Consider the following 16,558-nt stretch of genomic DNA (forward strand, 5'->3'; position numbering starts at 1 on the left):
TCTTCCACATCCTCCCCACTAACCTTCAACCCCAAGGACTTCCCCAATGCCACAATGGATTCCTCAACTGGCATAGGATTCCCAGGGTTAGCCTCAAACCCTTCAAAATCTCTTTTGTCTACACATTCTGGCCACAGTTTCTTCCAAGCAGAGGTCAAGGTCCTCTTAGTCACTTCCTCCCAAGCCTTACCTATAATGTTTACACAATTGAGGATGCTAAAGTGATCTCTCCAAAACTCTCTTAGAGTCAATTGAGTTTCTGAGGTCACTACAAAGCACCTTTGTAACATAGCTTTTGTGTACAGTTTCTTGAAGTTAGAAATGACCTGCTGGTCCATGGGCTGCAGGAGAGGAGTGGTATTAGGAGGCAAAAACTTTACCTTAATGAAGCTCATTTCTGCAGAAAGTCGCTCTGCCACGTCTGAAGGATGACCAGGAGCATTGTCTAATACCAGGAGGCACTTAAGGTCTACTTTCTTTTCAATTAGGTAATTTTTTACAGTGGGGACAAATGCATGGTGTAACCAGTCATAGAAAAAGTCCCTAGTGACCCATGCCTTACTGTTTGCCCTCCACAGCACACACAAATTAGCCTTGAGGACATTGTTTTTCCTGAACACTCTGGGAGTTTCAGAGTGATACATCAATAAAGGCTTCACTTTGCAATCACCACTAGCATTGGCACACATCAACAGAGTAAGCCTGTCTTTCATAGGCTTATGTCCTGGGAGTGCCTTTTCCTCCTGAGTAATGTATGTCCTGTTTGGCATTTTCTTCCAAAACAGGCCTGTTTCGTCACAATTAAACACTTGTTCAGGTTTCAGTCCTTCACTGTCTATGTACTCCTTGAATTCCTGCACATATTTTTCAGCCGCTTTGTGGTCCGAACTGTCAGCTTTACCATGCCTTATCACACTATGTATGCCACTACGATTCTTAAATCTCTCAAACCAACCTTTGCTGGCCTTAAATTCACTCACATCATCACTAGTTGCAGGCATTTTTCTAATTAAATCGTCATGCAACTTCCTAGCCTTTTCACATATGATCGCTTGAGAGATGCTATCTCCTGCTATCTGTTTTTCGTTTATCCACACCAATAACAGTCTCTCAACATCTTCTATCACTTGCGATCTCTGTTTCGAAAACAAGGTTGCACCTTTGGCAAGAACATCTTCCTTGATTGCCATTTTCTTGTCCACAATAGTAGCGATGGTTGATTGGGGTTTTGTGTACAACCTGGCCAGCTCGGAGACACGCACTCCACTTTCATACTTAGCAATGAACTCTTTCTTCATATGCTTAGTAATTCTCACTCTTTTTGCTGTAGGGGTGGCACTAGAAGCTTTCTTGGGGCCCATGGTGACTTATTTTGCAGGTGCAATCACTAAAAAGGCTGTGATAATATGAAATGTTCCGATTGTATGCTTGGAAGCGACTGCGGTGGCTGGCTTGTAAACACTGGCACCCAAGGAACAAGTGAGGCGGGCTCAGGCCGCACGTGGACGCGTCTCGAATGAACTGCGTTGAGCAAGCTTTTTAGCACTAGCCGAGGCAAAATTTTTGCGTTAAAATGTATCGCTAGGCGGATTTAACGTTATGCGATGCTTTCGTTAGGCGAGGTTCCACTGTACAGTGGTCCCTCGCTTTTCGTAGTTCTCGGCAATCATAGATTTCGGAAATCATAGGGATATTTTCGTATAAACATGGGCTCGCTTTTCATAGGTTGACTCGCGAGTAGTAGTTCGTCCGGGACGCGTACCCACGGCGTGAGCCAGGGCGGCAGCCTGTCTGGCATTGTTTACCAGCGAGTGAAGGTCCCCTCACGTGCTCCAGCGAAATATTTCATAATATTCCATTTATTTTAGTGTTTGCAAGTACTAAATAAGCTACCATGACTCCAAAGAAAGCTCCTAGTGCCAAGCCTGTGGTAAAGAAGGTGAGAAATACGATTGAATTTAAGAAAACATCATTGAGCAATATGAAAGTGGTACAAGTGCAGCCGAACTGGCCAGGATGTATAAGAAATCCTACACAACCATATGTTCCAAAGTGGTCAAGAAAAAGGAAATCAAGGACGCTGTTGTTGCAAAGGGGGTAACTATGCTGACAAAAATGAGATCACCAGCACTCGAAGAGGTTGAGAAGTTATTATTGGTGTGGATAAATGAGAAACAATTAGCAGGAGATACTCTTATGACTTCGATTATTTGTGAAAAGGCTAGGCAGTTGCACAACGATCTGGTAAAGAAATTGCCTGCAAATAGTGGTGAAGTGAGTGAATTTAAGGCCAGCAAAGGCTGGTTTGAGAGATTTAAGAACCGTACTGGCATACACAGTGTGGTAAGGCATGGTGAGGCTGCCAGTTTGGACCACAAGGCGGCTGAAAAATATGTGCATGAATTCAAGGAGTACATAGAGGCTGAAGGACTGAAACCTCCAGTCTCCCATATACAGTGGACCCCGGTTAACGATATTTTTTCACTCCAGAAGTATGTTCAGGTGCCAGTACTGACCGAATTTGTTCCCATAAGAAATATTGTGAAGTAGATTAGTCCATTTCAGACCCCCAAACATACACGTACAAACGCACTTACATAAATACACTTACATAATTGGTCGCATTCGGAGGTGATCGTTATGCGGGTCCACTGTAATAATAATAATAATAATAATAATAATAATAATAATAATAATAATAATAATAATACATATGTAATAATAATAATAATAATAACGAGAGCTTCAGAACACCACCAACTCAGTGCACTGTTTACCTTGGTGTGGGAATATTTCTCTCATGATTTGCTTACATTTTTTTACAGACATTTGGCCAAATTTCATTTTTCTAAGCATGGGTCTTAAGAAAGAAAGTGTAAAGGACAGTGCTGAGAAGAAAAAGAGGATGATTTCCATAGAATTAAAGCATGAAATTCTAGATAAACAAGCGAAGTGTGCAAATTTTGGGTTGAGGGGGAAGCGGGGAGGGGAGCTGGCTCGTAACTCAGAGCAAAAAATCGACCGAATGATGGCTCCTGTCTCAAAAACTCATACATTGGGACACTTGTAAGTCAAGGTTCCATTGTATTTTTTTTCCTGCCTCCCAGAGCAGGAATTCTGCTGGAACAGATTAATGGCATTGCAATTTATTTAAATGAGGAAAATTGACTCAGCATATGAACAGATTGGGATACGAGCAAGGTCACAGAATGGATTATACTCGTAAGCCAAGGTTCCACTGTATTTATATAGTATTTATATATTTATTCAATATTTTTTACATAATTCTTGGCTCAGTTGGCAGTGCACTCATCTCACACACTGAGTGTCTAGGGTTTGATTCCCGGTATGGGTGGAAACATTGAGCATGTTTCCTTACATCCACTTCCCGTGTTCACCTAGCAGTAAGTAGGTACCTGGGTGTTAGTCGACTGATGTGGGTGGCATCCTGGGGATGGTAGTATACCTTAGGGCTAGGTTTTGAAATGAGCTGAGGTAGGATAACAGCTCTTAGCCTGTAAAAAATTAGTATTGAGCCCAATTTCAAGTTACTTCCATTCTTGAAACCAGCCAAAAACATTATTTCAGTAGTATTAACCCTTTCAGGGTTTCCGACGTACTAGTACGGCTTACGCACCAGGGTTTTTGACGTACTAGTACACCTAAATTCTATCACCCTCAAATCTAGTGAAAGAAAGCTGGTAGGCCTACATATCAAAGAATGGGTCTATGTGGTCAGTGTGCACAGTATAAAAAAAATCCTGCAGCACAGTGCGTAATGAGAAAAAAAAAACTTTTTGGTTTAAAACACCGACTTTGCACTGTATTTTTGTATGGTATTTATGATGGTATTCTAGTTTTCCTGGTCTCATTTTTATAGAATGGAAGACATATTACAGAAATTGAGACGATTTTGATTGGTTTTACAATGAAAAGTACCTTGAAATTGAGTTCAAAGTAGCAGAAATGTTCGATTTTTGCCAAAGTTCAAAAGTAAACAAATCTTGCTACGCGTCCAATACACATCAACTGGCGAGTCTAATATTCTTTGAAAAGTGTGCTGATATTATTTATACCATTTCTACACTAATGCAGTAGTCTGCATAACAGAATCTTCTTTTTTTTGTGAGAATAAAAATTCAAAGTGGAAAGCAAAAGAATGTAAGAGGGGCGTGGGGACGTGACTAATGAACAGAGGAAATGTTATTTTAGTGCCAGGAATGTCTTTCTTGTTTATTCTGGACCTTATTTGGAAATTGGCATCTTTTGAAATTTGTGTGAAATTGACAAAATTGCTAAATTCTGACCACTTTATTGGATAGTTGAAATCGGTAAATGGGTGGTTTCTTGTACTCATTCGATAGAAAAAATGGAGTTCTAGTGAAATAGTTATGATTTTTGTCGACTAGTACACTGGAATTGGCCGAAAATAGGGCTCAAAGTGGGCAAAATCGCCGATGTGATAAACATTGTCGAGACCGCTAACTTTGCGGGAGCATAATTCCGTAAGTTTTCCATCAAATTTCATACTTTTGGTGTCATTATGATTGGGAAAAGATTAGAGAATGTTTTCATAAGAAAAAATAATTTTTTTTTTTTTTTTAAATTTGTCGACCCAGAGAACAAGTCTGGGAGAGGGCCTGTCGACCCTGAAAGGGTTAATTGATTCTGAGAAACAGGCAATAAAGCTATAAAATCATCAGAGAAAGCACCTCTAAGTTGCAATTTTAAACCAAACACAGAGTGAGTTTTCCTTTTCCCTTCATGCACTTTGTGGGGCAGGATTTTTTATACTGTGTACACTTGCCACACAGACCCATTCTCTCATATCTTGGCCAAAATTTACAACTCGCAGCTTATCTGAGTGAGCTAAGTTTATGACGTAGGTCAACATGAGGGATCCTAGCATCAATAATATAGTTCTATATGATGGCCAATAATAAGGTTAAATTGGAAAGTACAGTTTTGCCTGAAGTTTTGTACAACTCCCAACTCGAACAATTATGCAAGTGCTTTTGTAAGTGTATTTTTGGGGGTCTAAAATGGACTAATCTAATTTACATCATTCGTTATGGGAACAAATTCGTTTGGTTACAGCATTTGAACAACCTTCTGGAATGAATTATGGCTGAAATGCACCATAAATAAAGTGAAAACAAAGATATTGGTAAAATAAAAATAGCATTGCTGTTGTGGTATATCTTGAGATTTTTAACCTTTTCACTGTCTCCCACATAGATCTATGCCATCGATGCCAGTGTTGCTCAGGTACATCTGCATTTCAAACACAGTTCCCTCAGGTATTATAAACAGTAGATTTTGGCCTAGACATGAGAGAATGGGTCAGTGCAGCAAGTGTGCACAGTCTAAAATATGCTGCTCACTCAGTGTATGATGGGAATAAGCAAACCCCTGACCTTGTGTTTGGTTTAAAATAATGAATTTGAAGTGTTTTCAAGTGTTGGTTTTATTGACTATTTCTTCGTAGCAATAGATAGAATGAAGACATACTGGTGAAACAGAAATGATTTTGGTCAGTTTCAAACCAGAAATGGCCCTGAAAGTGGCAGAAATATTCTGTGTAAGATAATTTTCCTGAGGAAGGGGAGGGGCTCCCTTAGCAATCCAGACCTGGGTTGTGTTGTAGGTTTTAATTAGGTCTGCTTTAATTATTAGGGTGACCTAAACCATGACCAATTATTCATGGTTTATTTTATCATCCAAGTTTTATTTTTATCATCAAGTTTTTGTGTTGATGGATTCAAAATGGAGGACAGTTGTATTTTTTTGTATATAGGAAAAGCCTGGGTACATGACTAATGAACAGAGGAAAGATTGGATTAGTGGCTGGAATACATACATTGTTTATTTTGGACTCTGTTTTTAAAATGGATTTTTTTTAAGTTTGTGTAAAATTGGCCAAATTACTGTCTTTTGTGAACCTTATAAAGTAGTTCTGATTATTGAATGAGTGATTTCTTGTGCTTAATTGATAGAACTTAACCCTTAAACTGTCCAAGCGTAGATCTACATTTTTTCAACATTTGAAAGTATGTAAAAAAAGTAGATCTTTTTTTTTTACATTTGAAAAATTGTAAAAAAAAAAGTTTGATCTATGTTTTTTTTTTTTTATATTTGAAAATATGTAAAAAAAAACGTAGATCTACTTTTGGAGCACTATGCATGTGAACATAGATCTGCTTGGACAGTTTAAGGGTTAAGGTATACCAGTGACAGAGCTAGGAATTGGTTTGAACTGAGCAAAATAGGACTTACAGTGGGCAAAATTGCCACTGCATAAATTTCTCCCACACCACCAGCTATGTACCTGCATAATTCTGTAAGTTTTCCATCAAATTTTGCATTTTTGATGTCAATACCTTTAGAAAAAGACCCTTTAAGATTTCAGAAAATGTGTAAATTCGAGAATTATGTGGATTAAAGTAAAGGTTGGATGCGAGAAGTGGGTCATAATAAGCGTGTATGCACCTGGAGAAGAGAGGAATGCAGAGGAGAGAGAGAGATTTTGGGAGATGTTAAGTGAATGTATAGGAGCCTTTGAACCAAGTGAGAGAGTAATTGTGGTAGGGGACCTGAATGCTAAAGTAGGAGAAACTTTTAGAGAGGGTGTGGTAGGTAAGTTTGGGGTGCCAGGTGTAAATGATAATGGGAGCCCTTTGATTGAACTTTGTATAGAAAGGGGTTTAGTTATAGGTAATACATATTTTAAGAAAAAGAGGATAAATAAGTATACACGATATGATGTAGGGCGAAATGACAGTAGTTTGTTGGATTATGTATTAGTAGATAAAAGACTGTTGAGTAGACTTCAGGATGTACATGTTTATAGAGGGGCCACAGATATATCAGATCACTTTCTAGTTGTAGCTACACTGAGAGTAAAAGGTAGATGGGATACAAGGAGAATAGAAGCATCAGGGAAGAGAGAGGTGAAGGTTTATAAACTAAAAGAGGAGGCAGTTAGGGTAAGATATAAACAGCTATTGGAGGATAGATGGGCTAATGAGAGCATAGGCAATGGGGTCGAAGAGGAATGGGGTAGGTTTAAAAATGTAGTGTTAGAGTGTTCAGCAGAAGTTTGTGGTTACAGGAAAGTGGGTGCAGGAGGGAAGAGGAGCGATTGGTGGAATGATGATGTAAAGAGAGTAGTAAGGGAGAAAAAGTTAGCATATGAGAAGTTTTTACAAAGTAGAAGTGATGCAAGGAGGGAAGAGTATATGGAGAAAAAGAGAGAGGTTAAGAGAGTGGTGAAGCAATGTAAAAAGAGAGCAAATGAGAGAGTGGGTGAGCTGTTATCAACAAATTTTGTTGAAAATAAGAAAAAGTTTTGGAGTGAGATTAACAAGTTAAGGAAGCCTAGAGAACAAATGGATTTGTCAGTTAAAAATAGGAGAGGAGAGTTATTAAATGGAGAGTTAGAGGTATTGGGAAGATGGAGGGAATATTTTGAGGAATTGTTAAATGTTGATGAAGATAGGGAAGCTGTGATTTCGTGTATAGGGCAAGGAGGAATAACATCTTGTAGGAGTGAGGAAGAGCCAGTTGTGAGTGTGGGGGAAGTTCGTGAGGCAGTAGGTAAAATGAAAGGGGGTAAGGCAGCCGGGATTGATGGGATAAAGATAGAAATGTTAAAAGCAGGTGGGGATATAGTTTTGGAGTGGTTGGTGCAATTAGTTAATAAATGTATGGAAGAGGGTAAGGTACCTAGGGATTGGCAGAGAGCATGCATAGTTCCTTTGTATAAAGGCAAAGGGGATAAAAGAGAGTGCAAAAATTATAGGGGGATAAGTCTGTTGAGTGTACCTGGTAAAGTGTATGGTAGAGTTATAATTGAAAGAATTAAGAGTAAGACGGAGAATAGGATAGCAGATGAACAAGGAGGCTTTAGGAAAGGTAGGGGGTGTGTGGACCAGGTGTTTACAGTGAAACATATAAGTGAACAGTATTTAGATAAGGCTAAAGAGGTCTTTGTGGCATTTATGGATTTGGAAAAGGCGTATGACAGGGTGGATAGGGGGGCAATGTGGCAGATGTTGCAAGTGTATGGTGTAGGAGGTAGGTTACTGAAAGCAGTGAAGAGTTTTTACGAGGATAGTGAGGCTCAAGTTAGAGTATGTAGAAAAGAGGGAAATTTTTTCCCAGTAAAAGTAGGCCTTAGACAAGGATGTGTGATGTCACCGTGGTTGTTTAATATATTTATAGATGGGGTTGTAAGAGAAGTAAATGCGAGGGTCTTGGCAAGAGGCGTGGAGTTAAAAGATAAAGAATCACACACAGGGTGGGAGTTGTCACAGCTGCTCTTTGCTGATGACACTGTGCTCTTGGGAGATTCTGAAGAGAAGCTGCAGAGATTGGTGGATGAATTTGGTAGGGTGTGCAAAAGAAGAAAATTAAAGGTGAATACAGGAAAGAGTAAGGTTATGAGGATAACAAAAAGATTAGGTGATGAAAGATTGAATATCAGATTGGAGGGAGAGAGTATGGAGGAGGTGAACGTATTCAGATATTTGGGAGTGGACGTGTCAGCGGATGGGTCTATGAAAGATGAGGTGAATCATAGAATTGATGAGGGAAAAAGAGTGAGTGGTGCACTTAGGAGTCTGTGGAGACAGAGAACTTTGTCCTTGGAGGCAAAGAGGGGAATGTATGAGAGTATAGTTTTACCAACGCTCTTATATGGGTGTGAAGCATGGGTGATGAATGTTGCAGCGAGGAGAAGGCTGGAGGCAGTGGAGATGTCATGTCTGAGGGCAATGTGTGGTGTGAATATAATGCAGAGAATTCGTAGTTTGGAAGTTAGGAGGAGGTGCGGGATTACCAAAACTGTTGTCCAGAGGGCTGAGGAAGGGTTGTTGAGGTGGTTCGGACATGTAGAGAGAATGGAGCGAAACAGAATAACTTCAAGAGTGTATCAGTCTGTAGTGGAAGGAAGGCGGGGTAGGGGTCGGCCTAGGAAGGGTTGGAGGGAGGGGGTAAAGGAGGTTTTGTGTGCGAGGGGCTTGGACTTCCAGCAGGCATGCGTGAGCGTGTTTGATAGGAGTGAATGGAGACAAATGGTTTTTAATACTTGACGTGCTGTTGGAGTGTGAGCAAAGTAACATTTATGAAGGGATTCAGGGAAACCGGCAGGCCGGACTTGAGTCCTGGAGATGGGAAGTACAGTGCCTGCACTCTGAAGGAGGGGTGTTAATGTTGCAGTTTAAAAACTGTAGTGTAAAGCACCCTTCTGGCAAGACAGTGATGGAGTGAATGATGGTGAAAGTTTTTCTTTTTCGGGCCACCCTGCCTTGGTGGGAATCGGCCAGTGTGATAATAAAATAAAAATAAAATAAAAATTGGGACACTTTCAGCATGCTTAATTTCAGGCATTGCAACAGTGAAAGGTTCAAGAAAACCAATTTATAAAATTTTATATATGTAGTATTATAATATAGAATAATATTACAGTGATTAAAACTGTTTTTTTTTTTCAGGTTGGAATGAGCTACTAATTGCTTCCTTCTCACACCGAAGCATGGGAGTTGAAGACGGCATTGTGTTAGCTACTGGACTGGTGGTAACTGTCAAACAATACTTTATACAAACTTACTCTCTCTGTAAAGCAAAATTATTGTTTAATGTTTGAAGATAATACATACATACACTGTGTAACTCATACACTGCTGTACATTTTAACAGACACATACACTACTGTACATTATAGCAAATATACATGCACTATTGTACATTATAACAGCCACATGTACTACTGTACATTATAGCAGACACATACACTACTGTACATTATAACAGAAACAAACACTACTGTACATTATAACAGACACACACACTACTGTACATTACAACACATACACTGTACAGTAGGGCCCCGCTTTACGGCGTTCCGCTAATACGGACATTTCAGATTATAACCAAAACTCACTATACAGCTCCTCCCACCTGACTCTCTAATACAGTCACCATGCGCCACCTGGTTTGTTTACATTCTCCATCAGCACGTCTCTCCATTATATCTGGAGACTTTCCAAAACTTCAAGTGTTTTAAAGTTACTGCGTATTTTATATATACTCTGACAATTATACTTACGTGTACCTGTACCTGAATAAACTTACACACAGTGGTGGTGTGCAGGTACATATTAAAATTACTAAGAGTGTCTTATTAGTCTTGAAGACACCGTGTTAATAATGATAATAATCTGCAATAATAATAAATGAGATGCCTTAAATGTCGTATATTACGTTAATATAGACATTTTCATTAATCCAGCTATGATATTTTTTCAAAATTATACAGTGGACCCTCATTTATCGTAATTAATCCATTTCAGAGTGTCACTAAAGCCTTCTCCCTCTGCTATAGCTCCGCCCATTTTGTTACGATGCCAAATGGTGAATTACGCACATTAGAAAAAAAAAATAAAATAAAAATGAAACTCCAACTTGATAAATTTACAGTGGACCCTTAGTTATTGTCTGTAATCCTTTCCAGAAGCTCGGCCTAAAATCGAAATGGCCGAAAACCGAAATAATATTTCCCATAAGAATTAATGTAATTACAATTAATCTGTTCCAGACAAAAATATTCACCAAAAAAATAATTTTTTTAACAATTAAATCAGTATTACATGTCTTTATTGAAGACTAATGCTGGCTTCTGGAATGCCTGCTACACTACCTGCATCCCGGTTATATTCCCTGCATGTCTGATACACTCCCTGCATGTCTGCTACACATCCTGTATGTCCGCTACACTTCCTGCATGTCTGCTACACTTCCTGCATGTCTGCTACATTTCCTGTATGTCTGCTACACTTCCTGCATGTCTGCTACACTTCCTGCATGCCTGCTACACTTCCTGCATGTCTGCTACACTTCCTGCATGCCTGCTACACTTCCTGCATGCCTGCTACACTTCCTGCATGCCTGCTACACTTCCTGCATGCCTGCTACACTTCCTGCATGCCTGCTACACTTCCTGCATGCCTGCTACACTTCCTGCATGCCTGCTACACTTCCTGTATGTCTGCTACACTCCCTGCATGCCTGCTACACTTCCTGTATGTCTGCTACACTCCCTGCATGCCTGCTACACTCCCTGCATGCCTGCTACACTCCCTGCATGCCTGCTACACTCCCTGCATGCCTGTTACACTCCCTGCATGCCTGCTACACTCCCTGCATGCCTGCTACACTCCCTGCATGCCTGCTACACTCCCTGCATGCCTGCTACACTCCCTGCATGCCTGTTACACTCCTTGCATGCCTGCTACACTTCTTGCATGCCTGCTACACTTCCTGCATGCCTGCTACACTTCCTGCATGCTTGCCACACTCCCTGCATGCCTGCTACACCCACTGCATGCCTGCTACACTCCTTGCATGTCTGCTACACTTCCTGCATGCCTGCTACACTTCCTGCATGCCTGCTACACTTCCTGCATGTCTGCTATACTCCCTGCATGCCTGCTACACTCCCTGCATAGCTGTTACACTCCCTGCATGCCTATTACACTCCCTACATGCCTGCTACACTCCCTTCATAGCTGTTACACTCCCTGCATGCCTATTACACTCCCTACATGCCTGCTACACTCCCTTCATAGCTGTTACACTCCCTGCATGCCTATTACACTCCCTACATGCCTGCTACACTCTCTGCATGCCTGCTACACTTCACGCTTAAATTCCATGGTGTTTTTCACTTTCTTTACCGCAGGAACTTTACTAGGAACTTTCTTTGGAGCGATGGTTACTTATTTTGCAGTTGCACTGCAAAAAACCCACAAAAAACACTGGAAAACAAGTGAAATGTTTGGATGCATGAGCAGAAGCTTCCTCACACACCGAAAGACACAGCCAAACTGACACACAAGCGGCCCCAGCCGATGAACGGACGTGTCCCAAATGGCCGATCACCGAATTAACGGCCAATAACCGGGCGCCAAAAAAACGGCTGATCACCAAGTTGGCTGATAACAGCAGTGGTCGATAACCGGGGGTCCATTGTATTTTAATTTGCAGAACTTACATGTTACTGAAAACAATAAAAAGTAAAATAGTACACATACAGCAAGTTGTATGTGTACTAATAGCTTAAGAACCTGGCAATATTTTGGTATAAATATCATCTTTGTACCATGTTTCTACAAAGAATTATAGTCATTTTACAAAAATTATTTTTATGACATGGTGATTAACCCTTTCAGGGTCCGTCCCGTAGATCTACGGCTTTACATTCAGGATCCAAACCGTAGATCTATGGCAAAATTCTAGCGGCGTCAAATTTAGTGCAAGAAGGCTGGTAGGCGTACATCTGAGAGAATGGGTCTGGGTGGTCAGTGTGCACACCATAGAAAAAATCTGGATGCCCGCATGGCATTGTGGGAACGCCGGCAAAGTAGCTTTGTTCATAGTGCCTGGCGGCAAGGAAGCTCTCACTCCCCACTCACTCTCTGGGCGAATTCTGACTCTCCTCTTCACAACTTACAGTTCTAAGACTGATGGAAGTGGAGATGAAGACGAATTCTATGGTTTTGAACCATATGGTACCATTGTGCCATATGGTACAATGGTACCATATGGTACAATGGTGCCTTGTCATACAATGGTATATGGTGCAATGGTATCGTATGGTAGAGTGGTACCATATGGTACAATGTACCATCTCTTTATTATCATCTGCACTACATCCATACACATTCAAACATTCCATCTTTATAAAGTTTTTCTTCTTACTTTTTTTATTAACACATCTGCCATCTCCCACCGAGGCAGGACGACCCAAAAATCACTTACTCCATGCCACTGGCATGCTGGCATTACAGTTCTTAATTCAGTAATACATACAGGAGAAAGAGTTACTAGCCACTTGCTCCCGGCATTTTAGCTACCTTTTACAACACACATAACTTGTGGAGGAAGGATTGTTTTCTACTTTCCCATGGAGATGAAAGATAAATAAATAAGAACAAGAACTATCAAGAAAATAGAGAAAAACTCCGGTGAGTGTGTATACGTATACAGTGGAACCTTGGTTTTCATATGCCCTAGTTTGTATGTACAACAATAGTTATTCTCTATAAAATGTATTTTTTGTTAATATTTTTGGGTGTCTGGAATGGATTAATTGGATTTACAGTGGACCCCGACTTATGATATTAATCCATTCCAAAGAGCACATTATAAGACGAAATTATTGTAAGTCAAATTAATTTTCCCCATAAGAAATAATGGAAATCAAATTAATCTGTTCAAGACACCCAAAAGTACGAAAAAATTATTTTTTACCACATGAAATATACATTTTCCTACACACAAAAAGAAGGATACATGCACAATATATATTGTGCATGTACAGTGGACCCCCGCCTTATGATATCAATCCGTTCATGAGAGCTCATCGCAAGACGAAATTATCATATGGCGAATTAATTTTCCCCCTAAGAAATAATGGAAATCAAATTTATCCGTGAAAGACACCACAAAGCATGAAAAAAAAAAATTTACCACATGAAATATTAATTTTAATACACACAAACTTAAGAAGACATGCACAAATATAATACGTACTCTACTAAGAATAGAATACATGACACTTAACCTTTATTGAAGATCTGGTGATGATTGATGGGATGGGAGGAGGGGAGTGTGGAATTTGTTATTGTTTAGAAGGGGAATCCCCTTCCAATAGGACTTGAGGTATCAAGTCTTTTTCCAGGGTTACTTCCCTTCTTCTTTTAATGCCACTAGGACCAGCTTGAGAGTCACTGGGCCTCTGTTGCACAACATATCTGTCCATAGAGGCCTGTACCTCCTGTTCCTTTAAGACTTTCCTAAAATGGGCCATAACAGTGTCATTGTAATAGTCGCCAGCACGGCTTGCAGTAGCTGTGTCAGGGTGATTTTCATCCGCAAAGGTTTGCAGTTCAACCCATTTTGCACACATTTCCTTAATCTTTGAAGTAGGCAACTTCCTCAGTTTCTCTATCCCCTCCTCTGAAGCAGTTTCCTCAGGTCTGGCCTCTTGCTGTTGAAGATGGTCTTGCAGCTCTTCAGTGGTTAGTTCTTCACTGTCCTCCTCCACCAACTCTTCCACATCCTCCCCACTAACCTCCAACCCCAAGGACTTCCCCAATGCCACAATGGATTCAACAACTGGCATAGGCTTCTCAGGGTTAGCCCCAAACCCTTCAAAACCTCTTTCTTCTACACATTATGGCCACAGTTTCTTCCAAGCAGAGTTCAAGGTCCTCTTAGTCACTCCCTCCCAAGCCTTACCTATAAGGTATACACAACTGAGGATGTTAAAGTGATCTTTCCAAAACTCTTTTAGAGTCAATCGAGTGTCTGAGGTCACTTCAAAGCACCTTTCAAACATAGCTTTTGTGTAGAGTTTTCTGAAGTTTGAAATGAGCTGCTGGTCCATGGGCTGCAGGAGAGGAGTGGTATTAGGAGGCAAAAACTTGACTTTAATGAAGCTTATGTCCCCACAAAGTCGCGTGAGGCAAGTTTTTTAGCGTGAGGCAAGGCAAAATTTTTGCGTTCAAATGTATCGTGTGGTGGATTTAACGTAATGTAACGCGATGCCATTGCAAGGCGGGGGTCCACTGTACTCGTGTACTAAATGAAGAATAAATGACACTTACCTTTATTGAAGATGGGGTGATGAGTGATGAGACACTGTGTCCTGGGAGCGCCTTTTCCTCCTGAGCAATGTAGGTCCTGTTTGGCATTTTCTTCCAGAATAGGCCTTATCACACTGTGCATGCCACTACGATTCTTAAATCTCTCAAACCAACCTTTGCTGACCTTAAATTCGCCAATATGAGCACTAGTTCCAGGCATTTTTTCCTGTTCACCTGGATGTTAGTCGACTGGTGTGGGTTGCATCCTGGGGGACAAGATTAAGGACCCCAACAGAAATAAGTCAGACAGTCCTCGATGACACACTGACTTTCTTGGGTTATCCCGGGTGGCTAACCCTCTGGGTTAATTGTTTCTCGGTATTCTCAGTAAGCCACACCAACAACAGTCTCTCCACATCGAGTAGCACAGCTGACCATGGTGCAGCAGCAGCAGCAACTGACCATGGTGCAGCAGCAGCTGACCGTGGTGCAGCAGCAGCTGACCTGGTATGATAGCATTTCGATAGTATTTCTCACCCTTTTTACCACAGGGTTGGCACTAGAAGCTTTCTTTGGGCCCTAAAAAACACTAAAAACACTAGAATAATACAAAATTTATCAAATGTATGCATGCAACCATCCGCCCCGGCTTGTAAACAATGTCACATTAGCTCAGCTGAGGCGCTGAGGCCAGACAGACGCGTGGACATGTACGCAATAAAACTAGGCATTAAAAAACAATAAAAAGTAAAATATGCACACAGTACACTCACTACTTTCCTTAAAAATAATTGTAGTCTTAATGTTTGGTGAGACGTGAGTAGTATTTATTGTAAGAAAACAGTTATGGTAGGTATGGAAGCTCTCCTGGCCACCCCACCCACACGTAATATACTATGACATTTAAAGTGCCCCAGAGCGATAAAGTGCATATACAGTACACTCATTACTTAAAACATTTGTAGTCGTAATGTAGGGTGAGAGGTGGTAGTATTTATTGTAAGAGGCCTGGTGTGGTAGATACGGCCACCCCACCCACACGTAATATACACTTAAAGTGCCCTAGACCGATAAAATGCATATATGTACAATACACTCATTACTTACCTTAAAATATTTGTAGTCTTAATGTAGGGTGAGAGGTGAGTAAACGAGATAATACGAATAAATGAGAGAGAGTAAATGAGAGGACAGAGACACGGAGTCAGTAAGCATGCAGATGAACATGTCTGGTTATGGTTCATATGTGCTCATTGTGTGAAGCTTATACCATAATACAAACACCTTACATTGTGTATAGGTTGTCTCCACGTTGGTACAGTAGAATAAATAAAGAGCAACACTCCCATTCTCATGTAACATACCATTTTTTGAAGGAATGATGCTCTGAGTGAAGGCATACAAAATGAATAATTTTCCACAGTTACCCCCAGTAATACTACTGTGTACATATTTTCTTTGGTGTTGAACTAGAGAAAATGTTATTCTTTCCAACACTCCGACAAGATGACTGGAAAAACACCTAATATTTTTGTTAATTTATTCTACTGTGGGGTGTATTTATCATATTTATATGTTATGTAGCATGTTTATTATACAGTGGACCCCCGGATATTGTGGTCGTCGGATTTTGTAATATTCGGAAATCGTAACTTTTTTCATCAAAATATTGTCTCGGTGATCGTCACTGAGCTCAGTAATAGTCATTCATCCTGAATGCGTCTGCACAGCAACAGCGGCCTGACACTCAGTGTCCCACTGTTTATCAGCCAGTGAGCCTGACCCACGTGTTCATACGATACATTTCGTATTATTTCACTCTTTTTAGTGCTTGCAACTGCTAAATAAGCCACCATGGGCCCAAAGAAAGTTCCTAGTGCCAGCCAGCCCTTTGGTAAAGGGCTGAGAGA

The 16,558-nt window shown here is 40.6% G+C and overlaps 1 protein-coding gene across 11 annotated transcripts in view; it reads left to right on the forward strand.

Annotated features, from left to right (window-relative positions):
- LOC128688737 (retinoic acid receptor RXR-alpha-B-like) overlaps positions 1–16,558 on the forward strand; it is a 755,147-nt gene that overhangs the window by 648,973 nt on the left and 89,616 nt on the right. For all 11 annotated transcript variants that reach the window (XM_070084662.1, XM_070084652.1, XM_070084653.1 and 8 more), the window contains one exon: positions 9,495–9,577. In XM_070084662.1, the coding sequence (XP_069940763.1) occupies positions 9,495–9,577 (83 nt within the window). The remainder of the gene's footprint in view (positions 1–9,494; positions 9,578–16,558) is intronic.

The sequence above is a fragment of the Cherax quadricarinatus genome, chromosome 13 (genome assembly GCF_038502225.1).
Source record: "Cherax quadricarinatus isolate ZL_2023a chromosome 13, ASM3850222v1, whole genome shotgun sequence".
Lineage (NCBI taxonomy): Eukaryota > Metazoa > Arthropoda > Malacostraca > Decapoda > Parastacidae > Cherax > Cherax quadricarinatus.